The following is a 20,235-nucleotide window of genomic DNA, read 5'->3' as shown; positions in this document are numbered from 1 at the left end:
TACTCAGTGGAAAGGAGGATGAAAAGTTACAGTTTTAAATCCTTAATGAAATAAGATTTATGAAACACATTTGGTTGTATTTTTTCAAAACTTTCAGGGGTGTCAATTATTCATCAGTTGTAAAATGCACAATACTGCCATCTTCTGTATCTAAAAAGCAGCAAATTATGTGTTATTTTACATGTATGTTCTGCACAAGCAAACAGTAATAGTGATGTCAACTCCTCCATTTTAAAAGACAATCTAGAATCTGAAACAGGGTTAAGTAATAGAAGAGAGGTCATGGCCTGAATATTCATTGGTCAAATAGCAAATGTAACTGCTGACTACAGCAGTCACATGCTTGCTTTCTTCCCTGAGCTTCAGAATAAATAAGAGGATACTCATTATGCTGTTAATGAACAGCACAGTCAATTAGTCTGATTTTGACAAAGCCTGCTCTGGTATGCTTCACTGCCAGCAGCTCAGACTACTTATGCAATATACTACCTCTAGGATATATGAAGTAACCTCCTACATTGTGGTTTATGACAATAACTTAGATCTTAATCAACAATGTGTATTATTAATGGCTATGTAAAACATGCCCAAATAAAACCTACGAATTCATTGCCTCTGAAGGCTGCAATCTATAATGCATGTCACAGAGGAACTGATTACTGACAACTTGCATATTTCGACCCATCATATCCATGACAGTCTGTGCACTGTGGCTCATTTCCTCCCATGAAATATGTTTATAATCAAGACAGGTAGTATGCCTCAGAGATGATGCTGAGAATATATCAGCAGCATCAGTTAAATTCATCAATGCACCGGTCTGGTGTGCCCCTGCTACACTGGAGCTGTGACTCCCCTCACCTCTTTGCGAGGCCGTAGCCCAGGGCAGCCACCCATCAGCCACGTTCACAGCAGCCAAGAGGCACGCTAGAAGCTCGCCCCGCGGCAGGCATCACACACTTCACGTTTCCACACATATTTCCTGATGCAGCTTCCAGAGCGCAGGCTGACAGCAGCTCCTTACTGCAGCTGAGGAGCACCCACACAGCACCGGCACCGCAACGTGCAGAAGAAACGCGGGCTGCTGTTGCACTGCAAATTACAGGTAATCACAATGCAAGATGCGGTGGACTGCGTTTTTTCTGGTCTTTAAAGAGAGTTTAGTAAACTGGAATTTAAAACGCTTTTCCGTGCGTTCACTGAATCCTAAGTGCTTTTGACAGGAGGAATTACACAAACTCCATCTCATCTTCTAAGATGTGAATAGCCCTGGTCTTGTTTCCCGAATTTTGCAAAGGTACCGCTGACACGCTGAAAGCGCCTCTGCTCGTCCGTGACCCCCCACCACCCAAAGCTGGGTTTCTCTTCCCCCGCACTCACCGCCCAGCCGGCCACAGCCCTGCCGCCGGGCGGCTCCTACAGCCGGCGGAAGGGCGGAGGGAAATCCACGCCCGCCAGCCCTCCCTCCGCTCAGCGACCCGGCCCTGGCCGCCGGGGGACGGCGGGTGCCGCTGCCCGCCCGGCCAAGGACCCGGCCAAGGACCCGGCCAAGGACCCGGCCAAGGACCCGGCCAAGGACCCGGCCAAGGACCCGGCCAAGGACCCGGCCAAGGACCCGGCCAAGGACCCGGCCGCGTGACCGCCCCATGCCCGTCACTGCGCTGCCCCCCGCCGCCGCCGCTCCCCGTCTCCGAGTACCGGGGCCCCGCCGCCCCACGCCAAGCGGCTCCGGAGCCCGGGAGCCCAACAGCCGCCCGTGCGCGCGCTCGCCCCACCCACCCGCTCCCCGCTCGGCTGCCGGAAGGGATTTTGCGCCCTTCCGCCGCGGGGTCACGTGACATCCCCCGGTAACGCAAGATGGCGGCGCCCATGTTGCTACCCGAGTCCCCTCTGGGGAAGTTGAGGTGAGGCCGAGGCCAGTGCCGGTGCCGGGCCTCCCCGCCGACCCTAGGGGGAAGGGGAAGGGCCCGGGGGTCCCCGAGGAGGGTCACGGCCTGGTCCTGGCTGAGACCGCTCGGCCGCACGGCGGCCGCGGCTGAGGCCGCCTCGCGGCCGGGCCTGGGAGTGGCGCAGCTACGTGCGACAGCGGCCATGGCCGACCGGCCGCCGCCGCGCGCGGGGGCGGGGGGTGACCGGCGCCTGTGGGGGGCGGCGGGTGGGAGCGCGGCCTGGCACTGGGGGGCGGCGAGCGGGGCGGCGGGGGGCGCCCGCGGGGCGGGGCCGGAAGCGGGCGGGGGGGGCAGCGACAGTGGCTGGGGGCGCCGCTGCGCGGGGGGAGCGGGCGCTGCTGCGCGGGGCCGCCGCTGGGGTCAGCGTCCAGGGCCGGGGGGCGGTGCGGGGCTCGGCGAGGGCCGCGGCGCGGGGAAGCAGCCGGCGTGTGCGTGCCTGGGCAGAGCCCCGGCCGGCCCCCTCCGCAGCTGACGGGATCCCTGGTCCAGGCCTCGGGGTGTTTGTAAGCAGCTACGCTCTGCGCTTGCTGGAGCGGCCTCGCTCGGCAGTGCCGTGTGGCGGGAGAGGGACGCAAGCCCCAGTCCTGAAGCTGTTTGCCCGCCTCCTCATGTGCTGCTGTGTGTGGCCTGGAAGTGAGGAGAGTTGCTCGCTCTCTTTCTTCCTTGGGCTTCAGGAGCACCTAAGAAAGGCAGGGAACAGGGAGGGAGGTATCTTCGCGTGTCAGCACCAGGCACCTGCTGAGCGGATGAGATTCCCAGGCAGGTGACATTACAGGAGGAGTCGCAAGGCTTGCTTGATCAAAGGCAGAGGGCTCAGCTGTGGCCATTGCATGCAGTCAGGCACTGGGCTCTGAGGGCAGGTGCTCCACTGCCGGGATAACCAGCACGGGGTTACTGATGGCATCCACAGGTGTGCAGATGGTGAGGTTGTGAGCAACCCTGCATGGAAGCCTCAGGTTAGAGATGCGGGTGAGGTTTTGGCTGTCTGAGTTATACCTATGGAATCTTTTAAAATTGCATACTCTGAAACAGAGAGATTTTGATCTCCCATCAGTATTTGGCATGGAAGAATGACAAGAGTTGAAGGTCATCCCTCCCTCCTATTTTTCCATTATGAACTGGCTAGAAAGAATACAGCTAGAATGAAAAATGACAGAAAAGGGTTGATATGAAAAAGCTTTCAGATACTTAGACAGTTTCTAACCATAATGAAAGCAATGTGCTGTTTCTAGGCAGCATTGCAGGACTGTCAGAGAAGCAAGGATGAGCCTGGCCAAGCTTCAGTAGCAGAAGAATAGACCTGAGCATTACCTGTGGTGGTTAAGTGTGCTTTTGTTATCTGTACATTAAGACTGATGCCTGTAGAGAATATCAAGGGAGAAGGAAAGTGACAGGACTTAACATTTCATACTCTGTAAAAGAGAGGAAAACTAGAATGTGCTGAAAGGTGTGCCAGAATTATAGGGTGGGAGATCACCAAATTTTTCTCCCTAATCTTACCTAGTGACCAAGTTTCAGAAACTTAAGGGAGATTTCATAGAGTTGATGATAACTTCGAGTACTGTAGAGCTCAGGAAGGGTGAGATTTTGTGTGTTGTGTCCGAATGTGATCGTTGCTGCTGTCCACATGCAGCTCTAATGGCATAGCTACAGATCTCATTGTCATGTCAGATGTCCCTGTAGAGTTACTGTTTCCTGTGAATAGCTGTTAATTTTGCTGTTTGTGGGGTTTTGTAGTGTTGATATAAATTGAGTACATGTATAACCATAAAAGTCCTTTGTTTGATTGTTTTAACGTAAACAATATTCTCTCCAGCCATCAAAAATACAGAGCTATTCTGAAGAAAGAAAAGCGGAAAAAAAAGCGTCAGGCACTTGCCAAACTAAGAGACTCAGGTAACTGTGAAGTGGTTTCTATTGTCAGTGAAACTAGTAGTGATTTTTTTTCTTTTCTTTTTTAAAAAGATGTAATTTTGTGTATCTTTGTTGACAATAACATCCAGTTATTTAGATGCATTGTTTTGTGTGTTTTCTCAGAAGCTACAGAAAAAGATGAATCGGTGTCTGAGGAGGAAGAGGAGGAACTGGAAGAAGAAGAGGAAGAGGAAGAAGAAGAAAAAAAACTTGAGGCAGAAAGGTGAAAAATCTAGAAAATGGCATATATGCAGTAGATACATTTGTAGTCAATTATGTTTTGATACTTTGAAAAGTTTCAGTATATTCTGTAAAATAGAATTATTTTTGTATATTTCAGGCTACACAGTTTTTTCTCTAAAGCCTAAAGATTAGATAAGATGTAGTTATTGCTGAACTAATAAATTTGACTTGCATGCATGACAATTGCATGAGTTGTGGGTAGTCATTAAATTTTGTCTTAAGTGGTATGCGGTTTCCTTGGTAGACAAAAACTACATGAGCAGTGGTTGCTGAGAGAAGAAAAGGCCCAAGAAGAATTCAAGCTTAAGAAAGAAAAAGAAGAGGCTGCAAGAAAACGTCAAGAAGAAGAAGAGGTGATGTATAAACTGAGTGTTAGAGTTGTGTCTGGCAGTAAGGTAGACTTAGTGTAATATCTTCTACTGTTCTGTAGTGGACCCAGTTTTCTTGATGTTGGTATGTTTGAAAGCATAAGCTCTTCTTTCTTCCATTCTAGAAGAGCAAAATTAAAAAGGAAGAAAAAAAGACTTGTTAAAAGGGTTTTTGTCCAGAGATTTAGTTGCTTATGACTGGATGAAAACTTAACAGTCAAGGAGTTGTAATACAACATGATAGTTTTGCATTTGACTGATTATAAAGCATTTGTTTCCTTAAATAATTTTTAAAATTTTTTTTAATCATAAAGAGGAAGATCAAAGAAGAATGGGAAGAGCAGCAAAGAAAAGAGAGAGAAGTGGCACAGCAGAAGCAACAGGAGAAGAGAGAGAGAGAGGTGATTCCTGGCAGTGGGAGGATAAACATGTTACATATCCTCTTACATTATCGGATGCAACAGTTGAAGAGGGATTTTATTCTAATTAGCAAACATATAAATGTGTTAGTTCCTTCTTCTCTCCATTCTGTCTAAATTTGTGAAACTATTATTCACTGTTAAAGAGGATCTGGTGAGTCCAGATACCTAGAAGGGTAACTAGTTTTAATGCATCTGGTTGTTCATAGTATGTAGTTTTTTACATCAGTTAAATACAAAGGCACCGCTGGGAGTGCAGGTTCTGATATGTGCACTTTTTGCATCATGCATTAAAGATAATCCTTATTTAATGTCCCAGTTGAACACAGTCAGTGTTGAAGAAAATGCCCAGTGAGGATATGGAATATGGAATTACATCGCTGCTGTTCCTTAACACAGTTCTTAATCAAAAGATACATTACAGCTCTTCTTTACCTGACTCATCCAACAGGACGTATCTTTTTTTCAGAGCTCCTTCGATGGAGGGAAAAAAAATGATACTGAAGATACTAGTCATTGATGACATTTCTGTTAATGATACATTCTTCTTGAGTTTTAGAAGTTGAATGACCTGGATGTAAGATGTCCTGTACAGAAATCCAACGTGAGGACTGGCCTATCGCCAGTAAAGGGTGATTGCAGCTTTCTAGGATTTGGTCATTTTAGCTTCACCACAATCACAAAAGATTCCAGTCATTTCACTGGGAGGTGTTTTGCTACTGTGTCTGGTAGCCACAGCAGGAGAAGAGACATAAGCAAACAGTATCATCCCCTGCATTTAATAGTTGGTTGTGTCACTGATTACATAACACTTGCATGAGGAATGAAAAAGAACAGCAGTTGTTGTATTTCCTGTCTTACTTCCTCTTGTGTTAAGTGTTCATTTGTCTCTTTGCAGAGTAGGAAGAAAAAATAATGATCGAGTTCTTTATTTAAGGTTGAGATATAGTTCCAAGGAGCTAAGCCATGGTAACAGCGGGATTTTGTTCCTTCCCTCTCCTTATGTCTGGGCTTGCCCAAGCCCTCAGTGGGCTAATTTGGTTCCTTGAACTAGATGGAAGTCACTTTCTTCTTTCTTTGGTTGTTGGTTTGTTTGTCTTGGTTTATTTTTTTTCTGGGTTAATGTTTTACTGGTTTAGTGAATTAAATTGGCTAATAGAGGGCATTGACAGGCACCCAGAGGAAAACTGAGTACCCAGCTGGGAGCAGAGTCACCCGTTTCAGCAGCGGAAAATTGTTCAATTGATTTGGCCTGTCTCTTGACACAGCAGCTTATTCAAATTCTGACTTACTGATTTTAAAAAATACATTTTTTTTAAATTTAATTCACTCTCTTCCAAATTAGAACAGTGCTAGTGTGTTTTCTTGTGTTGGTTATGTTTAAATGTCTTTTTTCTTGGAGCTTACTAGAATAATTTGTTAGAACTAATTTCCAGCCAGTTTTGGAGAGTGACTTTATTGTCTTGTTCAGCCCACTTAGAAGAAGGAAGGGGAAGAATATAATAATTGTTTTCCTGTATTTGGAAGGCTAGATACAGTGCACTTATGATATTACAGCTTCTTAACAGTTACATGCTTTGCTTTAACAGAGGGTCACTAAGCAATGTGTTTTCCTGTGTGTTACATAGAATGTTCTTAATTAAAGAGTTTAGTGTAACTAAATGATTATGAACTTAACCAGACTGAGCACTAGAGCAGAAGATATATTTAAGTGTTCAGTAGTTCATTGATAGTTTTAAAAAAGAAGAAAATTAAACTTTTTAAGTTGTCTAGCATTTAGATTAGAAAATCATCTGCATGAGGCTCTTGTCTGATGTATCCTTTAACAGCTTTTTAGTACATCAGTTGCTACAGAGCAAAAGTAAAACTTCCGTTTTTAAAGCAAACCCCATCAAACTTTTATTATGCATAATCACTGAGTATTGTAAATTAGGTTCTTAACTAAAGAAACCAGATGTTTTGGGTGTCCTCAGGGTTTTCACTAGTCCTGTGTTTGCACCATTTATAGGCAGCTGTGCAGAGGATGCTGGATCAAGCTGAAAGCCAGGTATGCTCAGGGGTTTTTTGAGAAAGAACTGAAAAGTAATTTAATTGCTGTCCGGTGTTTGCCTTCTAGCACGTTGTCCATCTGCTCTCAAGAACCTAATGGCCTGAATAAATTTAATATGTAGTGGCTTGCATGAGCTGTAAACAATTATTTACTGGGTGGAACATAATTAAGCACATTTCTGGCTGGTTGGTGGCAGTGCAGTTGTGCATACTCATTCCTGTTCAGGAGATCTGAGTCAAAATGAATCTGGAAACACTGCTGTGTGTTGTTCAAAAAAGTATGCATGATGGTTTATTTGTGAATCGGAATTCTAAGTAAATATGTCAGTCCTTCTGGCTGGCAAGACAAATTTGTCTTTTTAAGCAGATGGCAGGCTCTAAATAAAAGGATTCAGCAGTAGAGGAGGGCATAGATCCTTAAGGAAAAAAAAAGGAGGGGGAGGGAGAAGCTGACTGCTCGGCTGCCTGGAAGAGCATGGATCTCGAGCTGGCAGTGTGTAGTTAAGAAAACTGCAGTTTTCATTTGAATCTTAGAGGGGATGATTCAGTCTTTCCTATTGTCTTAAAGAACAATTTGGCATTTTATCCCTGTCATATGGTTAAACTTGTAAAGATTCTTGCTATGCTTAAACCACTGGATGAATCTGAAAATTAAGTTTTAACCTGGTTAACCTATTGTGTGTCAATTGCCATAGCTACATTGGAGTTGCGTTCAGTTCCAAGTTATGTTTAAACAGTTCTTTAGGTAGGGAATCTAACTCTATTTTGTAATATGGGTAGAAAAATTCTCTGAACTACTACCTGCCCAGAGCTGAAGATGCATTGGCAGCCATTTCTGCAAAGGAATAGGCAGAAATTTGGCATATTAGAGACTTCATTATAGTATCAGTTGAGGGTTCAGTTACTGTTGAAGTGACAGTGCTGTTCTGTGGAAAGAAAATTATGACTGAGAGTCATGAACAGAACTGGTAAGAGGATCAAATGCTACTTGTAAATAAACAAGAGTTTTCAGTTGATTTAAAACGAGAACTTAGGGTAGTCCGCTTTACAGATCTTTTGGTTAGTAAAATGAAAATTCCCTTACTAAAATGTGTGTTTTGTTTGTAGTCAGTCAAGGCTTGCAGCTTGATAATCCCATTTTGAATTATAGAAATCTTAATTGCCCGAGATGATCAGTATGGAAGCTTTTACTTCCAGTACTAAATCTGAATTTAATTTTTTTTATTTCTGGCCTTTGGCAGGTTACTTTTATTTTAGCCTTTTCTAGCTGCATAAAAAGTGTTAATTATAACCTCACTGAGCTTTGAGCTGTTGCAGAGACAAGTAAGTAAATAGTTGTAGCTTTCTATCTGCCAGGTGTATAAACTGCTGCTCAGCGGGTCCTGGGGTGAACAGGTTTAGCTCAATGGAAAGAACCTGTCCCATTGTTTGTAATTCTCGTGGATAACAAATGAAATTGCTGTTTGAGGAGCAAGTATATTGCAACTCTTTTGGTTATAAAATCTTAAGAAGCTTTTCGTTTAGCAAAAGAAAACATCCAGTTCAATGATTTTTATGTTAAAAGGAAATTATGAATATAGACTTGTTCTTAAAACTGAACAATTATCAAGAAAAGAGGTTTCCATCACCAGACCCAAGGCATTGGGCAGCTTTGTAAAACAACGCTTAAAACAGTTTCAGCTTACCTTGTACTCATAATTGCATGTGGATTTAATTGATAGTTTTGGTTTGATATTACTTTTCTTTATTATTTTCTAACTTCTGTGTATTTTAACATTTTTTTCACAGCTGGAAAATGGTGTGACCTGGCATAATCCAGAGCCCCCAGAGAATATAGGAACGGAGAAGGACAGAGCGAATTGCCCTTTCTATATTAAAACAGGTTCCTGCCGATTTGGAGACAGGTAATCAACTGAGTATTTATCAGCATAGAAGTGTTTTGGAGAGATGGAAGGGAAGCAACTTCTTCAGGTCATATGCAAACTGAAGAAAAATTGCTATATAAATTACTATCATGCATTTGGATGTGGTTCTGTTACTCATGATGGAACTAGACAGTGAGAGCAAAAGCATTCCTGGCTGGAATTGAACTATTTATTGTAATGGCGTATTATTGATGGTGCATTCTGGTTACATAGGTCAAACTGACTTTTCCTTACCTCTGACACATGGGCAGATATATTCAGACAGAATATATTTGCTTTCTGTTATTAGTACAGGGCTGATATGTCAGATGATGGTTTTTTATCTTGTCTAATTTGCATGTGCCACATTGTCTAAAAAATAGAATCAAATTTCAAATGGACTAAAGCAAGTGAACGTACATCTGCACAGTTGGGAAAGCTGTTGTGTAGCTTCCAGAATTCTCCTGTTTGCATGCTGTTTAAATGTGTGATATATTCATTCTTGATTCTTGTATACTGTTACGAGTGCCCTATATCAGAAGGGAAGTATAATAAAAGGCCAAGAACAGAGGACAAGATGATGAGAGATGAGGAACAGCTTCTGTCGGAGGAGTGGCTAACTAGTCTAGACTTTACTTTCAAAAAGATGTTGGAAGAGGGATGTGGTAGATGAACATTGAACTCATGAGTAGGATGGGAAGGATTATTTGCTTTTATTTTGAAACAGTTTAATTAGGTGTTCCTGAGTGTTTACCAGCTTTAAAAAAAAAAAAAAAGGTACTTTCTCATATGAAACAAATGGCAAAACTTGTTGCCAGAGGACACAGAGAAAGCCAAAAGTATAAATGGGTTCATGAAGTACAGGTTTATTGGTGACCATTAAAGATGATGACCCAAATGCAGCATCTGACTAGAAAATCCCTGAATTTTTGTGTGTGTTAAGGAGAACTGATAGCTCGTCAGGGAAAGACTGATACTTATTACGTGAATCTTCAGCATAAACTAATAAGGCTGTTTTACTAGCTTATATCACTGAAACATGTGTGGTCCAGCTATTGTAGTTTTCTTTATCGTAGAACTAATTTGTTTTAGTGTGATGTGTATTGTGGATAATTATGTGATAATTCAGTTCTATGGAAGCTTCGAGTCCACATCTTTTTTCTGTTCTGAAATATGTGTTGAATTCCTAAATAAAACTTTGGCCAGCTGTTCCACTGCAGGCAGCGGTTTTGCTTTTCAAATATTTATTTCTTTGTAATCTTTGCAGTATTTTGTTTCAGTGGTATTTAATGGGCGTAACCTCCTTGGATTGATTATGAATTGCATAAAAATCAGTTTTGCTTTGAGCTATGAATAGCCTTGGTAAATAAATCCTGAGAAGCATCATATTCTGCCCTTGTCTCAGCTATGGTTGTTGATCTCAGCTACCTCTCCTTCATCTTCTTTCGTCTTCCTCACATACCTGCTTCCTTCATATTCTGGTCATTTCAACCTCTGGTGTTGACCATAAGTCGAAGGGCTGAGATACAACTAGAATAAGGACTAGAAGAATGGGTTGGAAGCTGAAATGGCCTGCAAGGTTGAAAAATTGAGAGCTAGTGTTATCAATAAAGTACTTGTCAAAGCTCACTATGCCTTGTAGAAGCTAAAACTGGCTGTTATTAATTTCCCCAGTAATTCAAACCCTAATATTTTGTAGTAATACTGGATTTTGGGTCATGCATTTTCCTCGGGGTTCCTTTTGTTCTGTCATGTGCTATATTCATTGTTTGTATAGGCAATATTAGTTGGGTATAATATTTTGAGTTGTGTCATTCAGATAGAACAGTGAAAGAAGGCAGCTTCTAAAATGTAAAAAAAAAAAAAAAAAAATGTCTCTAGTTTTAGTTTTGGATTTGGAGTTTTGTTTTTTCTTATTTTTGAAGTCTAAGGTCTCAACCAGAAAGTGAGAGTCAATTTCTGGCTGACTGGATGCAGAAAGAAACTTCCTACCTGAAGTCTAGGTTGTAATTGCCCGTTTTGAGACCTGACCTCCCTCCAATTTGTCTGTACTTTGCTACTGCTAGATAAAGAGAGAGAGTAGACTAGTCTGTTTTTCTGATCATGTCATGAAAAGGAGAAATGTGTTGGAGAGTGCATGACCCAGTTGCTTGGGGAAGTGTTTGAAACAGAGATCATAAAGCACACTGAAATAAACATGGAGGCTCACATCTATGTTCTTACTGAATCTAAAGGTTTGTAGGGGAGAACTGTATTGCAGCATGTGAGGGAGGTAGCCTGAATGTGATGGATGGTGAGGAAGATCTAATAATTATGGCTGCCAAGAAGATGCAGATTAAGATAAGACTTACTTAGAAGAATCATTTTTTTAGAAGTGGAAAAATACCAATCTTGTACTCATCCCACTTCGTGTCTAAACATGCTTTCCTTCCCTCACTCCCTCTCCCCACCCCTCATATGATAACAACTTCAGTAAAAGTTGTTCAGTTTGCAAAAAGAAGAGCAGGGACTTGCTTTAAAATGTCTTAAAAGATTGTCAGTAGTCTTTCTATAAAGGTCCTCAGAAATGGGGAACACATTTAACTCTAGTAGCTCTAGAAGAAGTTACTTTAGCTCTTATTATGTTACTGGTATCTATAGTTTTTGCAGATGTGCTTTTTTAAGCAAGAATGTATTTATGCGTGGCAGAAAGCATTAAGATTATATGCAAACTAACTTCTGAAAAATTCGTTTTAATAGTTGAAATACGTTGATCTTCCACTAATGGATTTTTTTTGGTAATAACTGTTACTTAAAAATGGCAAGTGTTTGAAGCTTCAACAAGTGCACCTTCTGCTGAAAGTGCTGATCTTTCCGCTTTTCTTTCTTCACTACAAATGTCCAGGTGTTCTCGCAAGCATAACTATCCAACATCTAGTAAGACACTACTCGTCCGAGGGATGTTCATTACTTTTGGCATGGAGCAGTGCCGGAGAGATGACTACGACACAGACGCGAGTCTCGAGTACAGTGACGAGGAGACCTACCAGCAGTTCCTGGAGTTCTACGAGGATGTGCTCCCCGAGTTTCAGAATGTGGGGAAAGTTGTTCAATTCAAGGTATGCCCCTGAGTGTAATAGCTTCTTAAATATGTAACATATACCACGTAAGTTGTGTTTTACTAGCCTTAACGGGAATTCTGTCCCGCATCCCCTAGGTAAATCCCACATACATTACAGAACTATGGAGTGTCCTTACAACAAACTCTGCATCTCTCATGTCACCTGTAAACTTGCCACTGCTGTTACAAAGCACTGTCTTACTCTGGGTAAATCTTTTCTCCCATTCCCCTGAACTGTTAATAAACTTGTGCTTTTATATTGCAAGTTATTCATACTGCTCAACAGTTCCTTCTTTACTTAGCCCACGATAAGCCCCAGAGGGTCCACTAAGACTGTTAGACAATATAAATATATCTGGGCTATTGTATTTGTGCCTAAGGAAGGAAATTGTGGGGGTATAAAATGTATTTTGAGTATACACCCAAACAATGTCATTTTAGGACCGTTTGGATAAAATAAAATCAAATGAAAATGAACTGAAAAGGTAGTAGATATTTCAGAAGGAGGAATTATAAAAAGGTAAGTTATGTAAATGGTGTTGAGATTTGTCATCCATCCTTAACTTGTGCATTTGGTTTGTTAAACGTTCTGCACTAAATTTTTCCCATTTATATTATGATTTCTTATGGCGGGGGGCGGGAAGAGGGACCTGTCAATGGAGACCTCGGAGATGAATGATGTGTGTTAACAGTAACATGTCCCCAAAATATGCAGCTTGGATAGTGAAATCTCATTGTAGCAGAATCTATTGCAGCATCCCTTTCTGCTTGCCATTCCTGAGTGGTTTCCTGCAGTCACCAGGAGGTACACAGTGCCTTTTCTCCTTTTGTTTTAATCTGCTGACAGCTGCCTCAGAACTGAGATTGTATTAGCATTTCAAGCAAGAGGAGAGTAGAAAAAGTGAATTTTCAATAGTTGTATAATGAGCTTTATAGGTAAGAAACCTTCACTTGCTTGGAGGAGTATCCTCTCCATATTTTGACTCATGAGAGATATTAGCAAGCTGTGCTCCATCCTAGAAGACGGGATGTAGATTCCCAAAGGAGTGTGGGTTGAAATGCTGTCTTACCATCAAACTCGGATCTCGACTTTGTATCGGTATATACAACTGTGCTAAGTTGCGCATACTTGGGTCTCAATGACTAATAACGGGGTAAGAGCTTTTAATGTGGCATTTCTTGGCTTCTGAAGCAATTGTGCAACTATAATATGATTCTCATGGGCATTTCCATTATATTAGAGATGCGTAGAAATTATGTGTTGGCTGCAGGGATCTTAACTGTGATTGAGTGGAGTCTCTGCTACCATTTAGAATCAGATTATACACACCCCTCTTTCAGCTGACTTCCCTTTCCAATGTATTCCAAGGCTTTATTCTTGCTGTTCTTCCTGGGAAGCTACTTCAGAATCTGGCAGACCCTAACAAAACACACTTCTTTTCCCCCACAAAAATGTCCATGGCAAAATCATTCTCATTTGTTCTTGTGTTGATGTTGTTTATCTCAAATAGTTTGCTTATTCTGTAATATTTAATTATACAACTGCTTCTTGTTGTGTCTGAAGCCCTTGCCTTACCCGGTGCCCAGTGAGGTATACCCTGAGGGTCAGTCAGGGTTCAGTGATGAAAGGAGCTGCTTGGTGTGGGTATGGGAAGAGGCCTGGGGGAAAAAGAGGCTGGGCTCACAGTTCTGCCCTGGAGAACTGCGTTCTAGCCTCCTTGGCCCAGCCTGTCTCAGAATCTTTTGTAAGTAGCAACAAGCTTTTAGGAAGTGAAATTGTGTATTTTTGAGAGCTTTAGATATACTTTGAATGTTAAATCATTATGAAAAGAAGTGTTTTGGAACTGTACAGTGAAAGCTAGTGACTTCAGCTTTTCTAACTCATCTCACAGGGATGCTGTGAAGGTAAATTGCTCTATAGATTCTCTTACCATAATGAATCCCACATTTCCACATGAGGATGCTACTAAATATTCTCAGAGCAGGATTTGGCTGTTGCACAGTAGGATTGGCCCAGACAAGTGCAAGACAATTGAGTACAACCTGTCTTGTGGATGAAGTGAAGCAGAGGTTCCAGAGTTTTTTGTTGGGTTTTTTTGGCTAAAACTAACTGTTCAGAAGCAAATCATATATAAGTTCGTATTGATGAGTTGTCATAAATCAGAATGACTCCCATCTCAGCATGCGTGAGCTGCTGTATAGCATAAACCTTCTGTGGTGCTAAATTAATTTTTCCATCCCGTAGGTCAGTTGCAACTACGAGCCTCACCTGCGAGGAAATGTGTATGTCCAGTATCAGTCGTAAGTACTCTCAATCTTACTAAGTTTTAGAACTAAACTGCAAAGTCCAGTAATGAACACTGTTTGTATAATCCAAGTGGTTCATTCTCATACTGTAATGGGAGCCTAAAATTGGTAAGGGTACAGTCTTAAATGACTGTATAATGATAATGCTATGTGTCATTTTTACTTTTTAAAGGGAGAAGGACTGTCAGGCAGCTCTTGCTCTATTCAGCGGACGATGGTATGCGGGTCGACAGCTTCATTGTGAATTTTGTCCTGTGACAAGGTGGAAAACTGCTATATGTGGTGAGTCATTGGAGACTTGGAAAAGAGAATGCGTGTTACTGAAAGAGTACTTAATGGAAGTGCAAAAGAAGGAATTAGCCTGTAGCTTTCAGATCTGCCTAATGTTGTAGTTCATTTCTGTTTGGAAGATAGATATGGTAACTGGCTTGTGTAGATCTAGGAAAGAAAGGGAATGTTCTTACCATGTCATCTAAGTGTCTGAATCATTCTAGTGGATCTACCTTGGACTGGAAAAGAAAGTTTGGATCCTGACTTTGGATATAATAATCTTAAAGTGGAACTACAGGAAGTACTAATTTATCTCTTTAAAAAGCAACAGCAGTTTCTGAACCATCAACAGTTCTTAGCAGTAACTATCACATTTGACTTATCTGTACTTACATTCTTAGGTTAAGGTAGTAAAATTATCTATGAAAATTGTTTTAAGCTAAAACCTTCATAGCTGTTAAAAAGTTAATTACAAGAAAAGTATATATTGAAAATTAATCTTGCGTGAATTAAATTGATAGGTGGTCAGATGCATGTTTTTCTGTTTGAAGAAGCAAAATTCAGGTTATTAAGTTTCTTTCCAGTAGGTACATAATGAAGAAAGAGATTTAACAGGTCTGGTTCATAAAAAACCAAACCCTAATCTGTTGCAGGCTTATTTGAAAGGCAGAAGTGTCCAAGAGGGAAACACTGCAACTTTCTTCATGTATTCAAAAATCCAAACAATGAGTTTTGGGAGGCCAATAGAGACATACGTATTTCTCCTGAACGGACTAATCAGTTGTCTAAAAACTCTGAAAGGAGAAACAGAACGAGCCATCGTGATGACTATTACAGCCGGTCAAGGAGAAGGGGCAGCCCAAGCCCAGATCATTCTTACAGGAGAAATGGAGAATCTGAGAGAAAAAAGAATCGCCGCAAAAACAAGAGAAGGCGCCGATCTGGAAGGTCAAGAAGTCGAGAAAGGAGGAGGTCTCGCAGCAGGGGGAGAAAGAGGAGAGGCCGCAGTCGCAGCAGAAGTCATAGTCGAACACGCAGCAGGAGCAGAAGTCGGAGCTCCTCTCGATCCAGGAGCAGGGGTAAAAAGAGATCGAGCAGCAGAGGAAAAAATAGTGAAACTCCCAAAACAAAGTGAGAATTACTTTTTGAAATTGCTAATTGATCAGACATAAAGCTGACAAAGAAATCTTTCCAGTAGGGCATCAGATATATTTGAGTTTCAAATAAAGTGTTCTTGCACATTAAAATGTTTCTTCCTAATAAAGGAACCTAGTTTATTGTGTGCTAAGCTTCAGAAAATTAAAAGTTTAAGTCCTATATAAGGTGTGAATGTCAAGTACTCTAGCTACTCTGTCCCTCTGAACTGCTGCAACATCTGGACACATACTGAGTACAAATAGAAAGAGAAGTAAAGCTTATTCAGTATATGCTTATTTCTGTGTTATGTGTGTGTTAAGTGTTTACTGTCTCTGTAAAGGAGTTAGTACAGAACAGCCAGTGTGCTGTAAATTCACACCACAGCATACTGCAAATTGAAGTCTGCGTAGAAGACTGCCATTTATATTTTCCATCTGTTTATGGGAAATCTCTTTCTAGACAAAGGAATATGTTATGAGTTGAAAAGGGATCTAAAAGGCATCACTGTTTGTATAATACTTGCCCAGTAGGAGCTTTGTGGTCACAAGTGTTGGATTTTCCACTCTCCCCTGACTGAGCTGCTGAGCTAATTGCCTGTAGGGATTGCAGCAGACTAAAACCAAGTAGGAAGTACACAGAAAAACAATCAATTTATTCAGTACCTTAATCCCTAAGAAAGAGTGGAGACCATGCACTTGTAATGCTCAAGTGAGGATAGAAAATACTTTGCATACCATTTGTAGCTGAAAACAACCTGCCTAACCTGTGATGGAGTGGTGGAAAAGTGTACATCTGGTAACTGAAGATGCACGTGTAGTTGTGAAGGCTCAAGATGGTTGCAGAGTGGCTAAAGAATCCAAAGGGCTTATACCTGAAACAATACTTCAGGTTTCTGGGAGAGGATGACTTGACTTAAAGCTGCCTTAGGCTTATTTCACAAGCAGTTCAAGGCACCCTGCGGTCAAGGTGGAGGGTAGGGTACATAAAAATGAAGTTATCAGGACAAAACGTTTTTCAGATGACAGCTATGTACCTGCAATTAGATAAATGCTGACAAATATTTCTGACAAATATTTCTTCACTTTTAAACGAAAGAGTTGTGCTGTTAAATGGACTGTACTTCACACTGCTTAACTTCAGGTTAACTTTGGCACTAGGCGTCCTTAGGCGCTCGGAGAGAGCAGTTTGTGGCACTGAAGGTGCAGTTGCCCTGAACGGTCTGCAGAGATACCTCCTTCTCTTGAGCCTCTCCAAAGAACTTGGGCTCCTGCTTTTAGAGTACAGTTCAGACCACCTAAGTTAGAAGCCTCAAGTAGACACGAAGTGCTCCCAAACAGGTATTTGTTACATCTCCAACAATGTTAACGCAAAGTCCCGTAGAAAATCTGCATTTCCAAACTTTACGATAGCATTCTTCACAGCAAGAATGTTTTTCCCCCAGGATAGTTAAGAGTGAATGAACATTGCTTCTGGATATAATATATATATTTTTGCTTTTCTAAATGCATACTGCACCTAGCATGCTGATTATACATTTTCCTTCTTTCATGTGTAACTGTTGTCCAATATGGAGTAACACAACGAAAGTGCTATATATCGATGTTCAGTTCAAACCCAACTTTCACTATATATTGTCATAACTGTAGGCAGAATTGTAGCTTAGTTAATTTGATTAAATGTTTTAGTTATTAACAGATGTAGGAATTGTAATTTAATAGCATAACTTTTGAAATAATAACTTGGTTTGAAAGGCATATTTCAAAGGATAGACAGCACTAAGTTTTAAATTATATTTGAGAAATTTGTGACCACCAGTTTCTCACAATGTATCTTTTTCTGACTAGACCTTACAGACAGATTCTCCCCGAGGTTTCTATTTTTTCATAGATGCTCACTTGTCTAGTTGGGTCACTTGTGCAGAACATGGCAAACTCTGGTTCAGTTCCCTGGAGCAGAACCGAACGGGCATTTCCTACTTGCTGAGACGTACCACCAGCAGGCCAGTAACATCCTCCTTTCACTGGTGCTGCCTTGCTTCCTGCAACTCGTGCTGCTGAACTAGCCTGCTGGTGAAGGCTCTCAGGTGGAGGAGTTGAGTCCTGCCGGCCGTAGGATGTTGTATGTCCTGCAGCAGGCTATCGCTGAGCATTATCTGAGCAAAATCAATTACTGAGCTCAAAACAGCAGCAGTGGAATGGGTGGTGGGAAGCTGTGACCAGGCGGGTGAAAAAAGCAAAGCAGGCCTCTGTAGGATTAGAAACCAAGTGCCAACTAAGACCCACGTGAGAATTCTACAGGTGATTAGGCTCCTTGTCCCCACAGTTTTGTAATGGGATCTGGGAAGCTGAGCTGCTGTATTTTTTTAAAAAAAAAAGTTCTTGTAAGTAAAAAAAAAAAAACTTGCTCAGAGATGCATGTAAAAATTTAAATATACTTTATTTCTGCTAATATAATGGCTGAAGCTTCAGCTTTTTTCTTTCTTGAGGTCTGGACCCAAACTTACTGACTGTACCTGCGCAGTGTAGGACTGGTAGCTGTAATTATCATTCACTTTGACATGCAGTCTGTTTATTACACAGAAATTGAGTGCTGTAGATCTGACGTTTAGTTTGCATTTGTTAGCATGAAACCTGGAATTCAACCAGTTTTCTAACTTCAGAGTTCATGTATTTCAGTATTGTTTCCCTACTTCATAATCTTAATTAGTGTTATATGCATGGTTTTGTGTTTATTAGCTGAGCTATTTATTCTGAAGAGACAAAGAGACTAGAAGTTTTTAAATGTTAAGCTTAATTCTTCTTTTTGCAAAGGGGAGAGGCCCCAGAAGAACACAGAAAGGATTTAAATTTGCAAGGAATAGCTTGTTCTCACTGCGTGTTACTCTGCCTATTCCACATAAAAGGACCTTATAAAGTGAATTAATATCGGCCAAGTTTTGTTTTGTTTTTAATGACTGCTTAAAAGCAGCAGCTTTCAAAATTCTTTTTTTCAGTTGTGAAATGTGCAAGGATCACTGAGGTGCTTTAGAGCGATTATGAAAGCAGGCGTTTACACAGCTGCAAGAAGCCAGGGGGTTAGGGCCTGCCAGGCAGCTCGTTTCACAGTCAGGGTGGGCAGCAGGCGCTGCTCCTACCCTTGGGGCAGTAGAATGCCCTTTTTCCCGTGGCAGAAGGGGGAGAGCGAGGTGGGAGCTGCTGTAGGCACAGGCCCAATCGCTGCCCAGCAGCAGCACACAGGCAGCCAGGACCGGGGCCTGCCCCTCGCAGTGGCTTGGGCTCCAGCTGTGGCTGCTGGCTGCTTCCATGGGGTTTCCCTTCCCGCAGCCACCCACCGTGCCCGTGTGCTGAGCAAGGCTGCCAGGGGTGAGGGAGGGCAACAAGCACACAGGGAAGGCCTCTCCTCTCTGGGCCTTCCCTTGCTTGTACATCCCAAGTAACTTCTCAGCTTCATGTCCCTTGATGACCACATGTCCTTCTCAGATCCAGTTCTGCATTACCACATTCAGTGTATCAGAAATTGCCCTGAAGTTTACCAGTGACATTCCTGTGGGCTAAATAACATTTTTTCAAAAGAAACGCAAGAGGCTGCTTACAGATGCTCTTGCTGCCTGTCCTGGATCGCATTTCTTACAAAACATGGAAGTCTATACTAGTTAATAACTTAAAAGCTTAATTTACTTTCTTACATCATCTAAAGAGTGCAGCTGATTTTGTTTTCACTGTAAGTTCACTGTAATTAAAATAAACCCCAACTATTCCACATAACCTTCTATTTAGCACTCATGTATCACCTGAATTCAGTATCTATCTCTGATTAAAAAAACCCATATAACACTGACAAATTACACTTCAGTAAACTATGAGTTTACAACGCAAGCTGTACAAGCAAAACCAATGGCACAGGGTAACTTAACAAAGGCAGCCACAGGGCGACCGCCATCCTGACGTTAACCCAGGCACAGCAGATGCTCAGGAAGGCCTCTTCAAGGTGAAGACTAGGATTCAGTGAAGTCGAAGATGCTCAAGCCAACAATCACTTGCCTAAACAATCCAGAAATTCTAATTGATTCTTTAGCTTTCCCCCACCCCTTCTCTGTAAGATAGGAAATTTTAAAAAATATTTTGTTAAAGAAATGCCCTAAAATGGTTAAGTTTTCCCCATGCTTTTGCTGATAACATCAACCAGTTCAGCTCTTTTAGAAAGCTGGAGAACAGATTAATCTGAGACATTTTTGGTTGAGACTAGGATTGTGAATGTTTCATTGACTTGCTCATAATTCCATTTAAGGAACTGAATATTCAGGCTGTATTATCCAGAACCCTCTCTCAATATGTGGTTTGTTTTAATTTTCAGATGAAGTGGCACTACCGCATCAATTTAACATCCACTTTAATAAATTTCATGTTTAATGTGGTAAGCCTTCCAAAAACTTGCTAATTTATTGCTTTCTGTACAATTTAAATGGATGTAAATAACTAATCTTGGACACAGTATACTCACACATTTTTTTAATAAAGTGCTCAAGAACAGGTTAAGCACTGTAATAAAATTTCCCTTTTTTTTAAGCCAGCACTG

General features: G+C 41.6%; 1 protein-coding gene across 4 annotated transcripts; it reads left to right on the top strand.

Moving 5' to 3' along the window:
• The first annotated feature begins 1,829 nt into the window (after positions 1-1,829).
• Positions 1,830-20,225, top strand: ZRSR2 (zinc finger CCCH-type, RNA binding motif and serine/arginine rich 2). 4 transcript variants are annotated; one of them, XM_074858727.1, is made up of 12 exons: positions 1,830-1,904; positions 3,766-3,845; positions 3,987-4,086; positions 4,351-4,459; positions 4,789-4,875; positions 6,902-6,940; positions 8,731-8,846; positions 11,731-11,944; positions 14,192-14,247; positions 14,426-14,535; positions 15,177-15,654; positions 20,014-20,225. In XM_074858727.1, the coding sequence occupies exons 1-12, from the start codon at positions 1,858-1,860 to the stop codon at positions 20,015-20,017; spliced, it is 1,440 nt and encodes a 479-aa protein (XP_074714828.1). In that variant the 5' UTR covers positions 1,830-1,857; the 3' UTR covers positions 20,018-20,225. The 4 variants fall into 4 exon arrangements, with proteins under 4 accessions (XP_074714828.1, XP_074714826.1, XP_074714829.1 ...); XM_074858725.1 differs by having other exon boundaries at positions 16,818-20,225; XM_074858728.1 differs by lacking the exon at positions 6,902-6,940 and having other exon boundaries at positions 16,818-20,225.
• Positions 20,226-20,235: the final 10 nt, after the last annotated feature.

Source organism: Strix uralensis, chromosome 2, assembly GCF_047716275.1.
Source record: "Strix uralensis isolate ZFMK-TIS-50842 chromosome 2, bStrUra1, whole genome shotgun sequence".
In the NCBI taxonomy this organism is placed as follows: domain Eukaryota; kingdom Metazoa; phylum Chordata; class Aves; order Strigiformes; family Strigidae; genus Strix; species Strix uralensis.
Note: the sequence above shows the minus strand (reverse complement) of the source record. Positions and strands in the feature narration are given on the sequence as shown.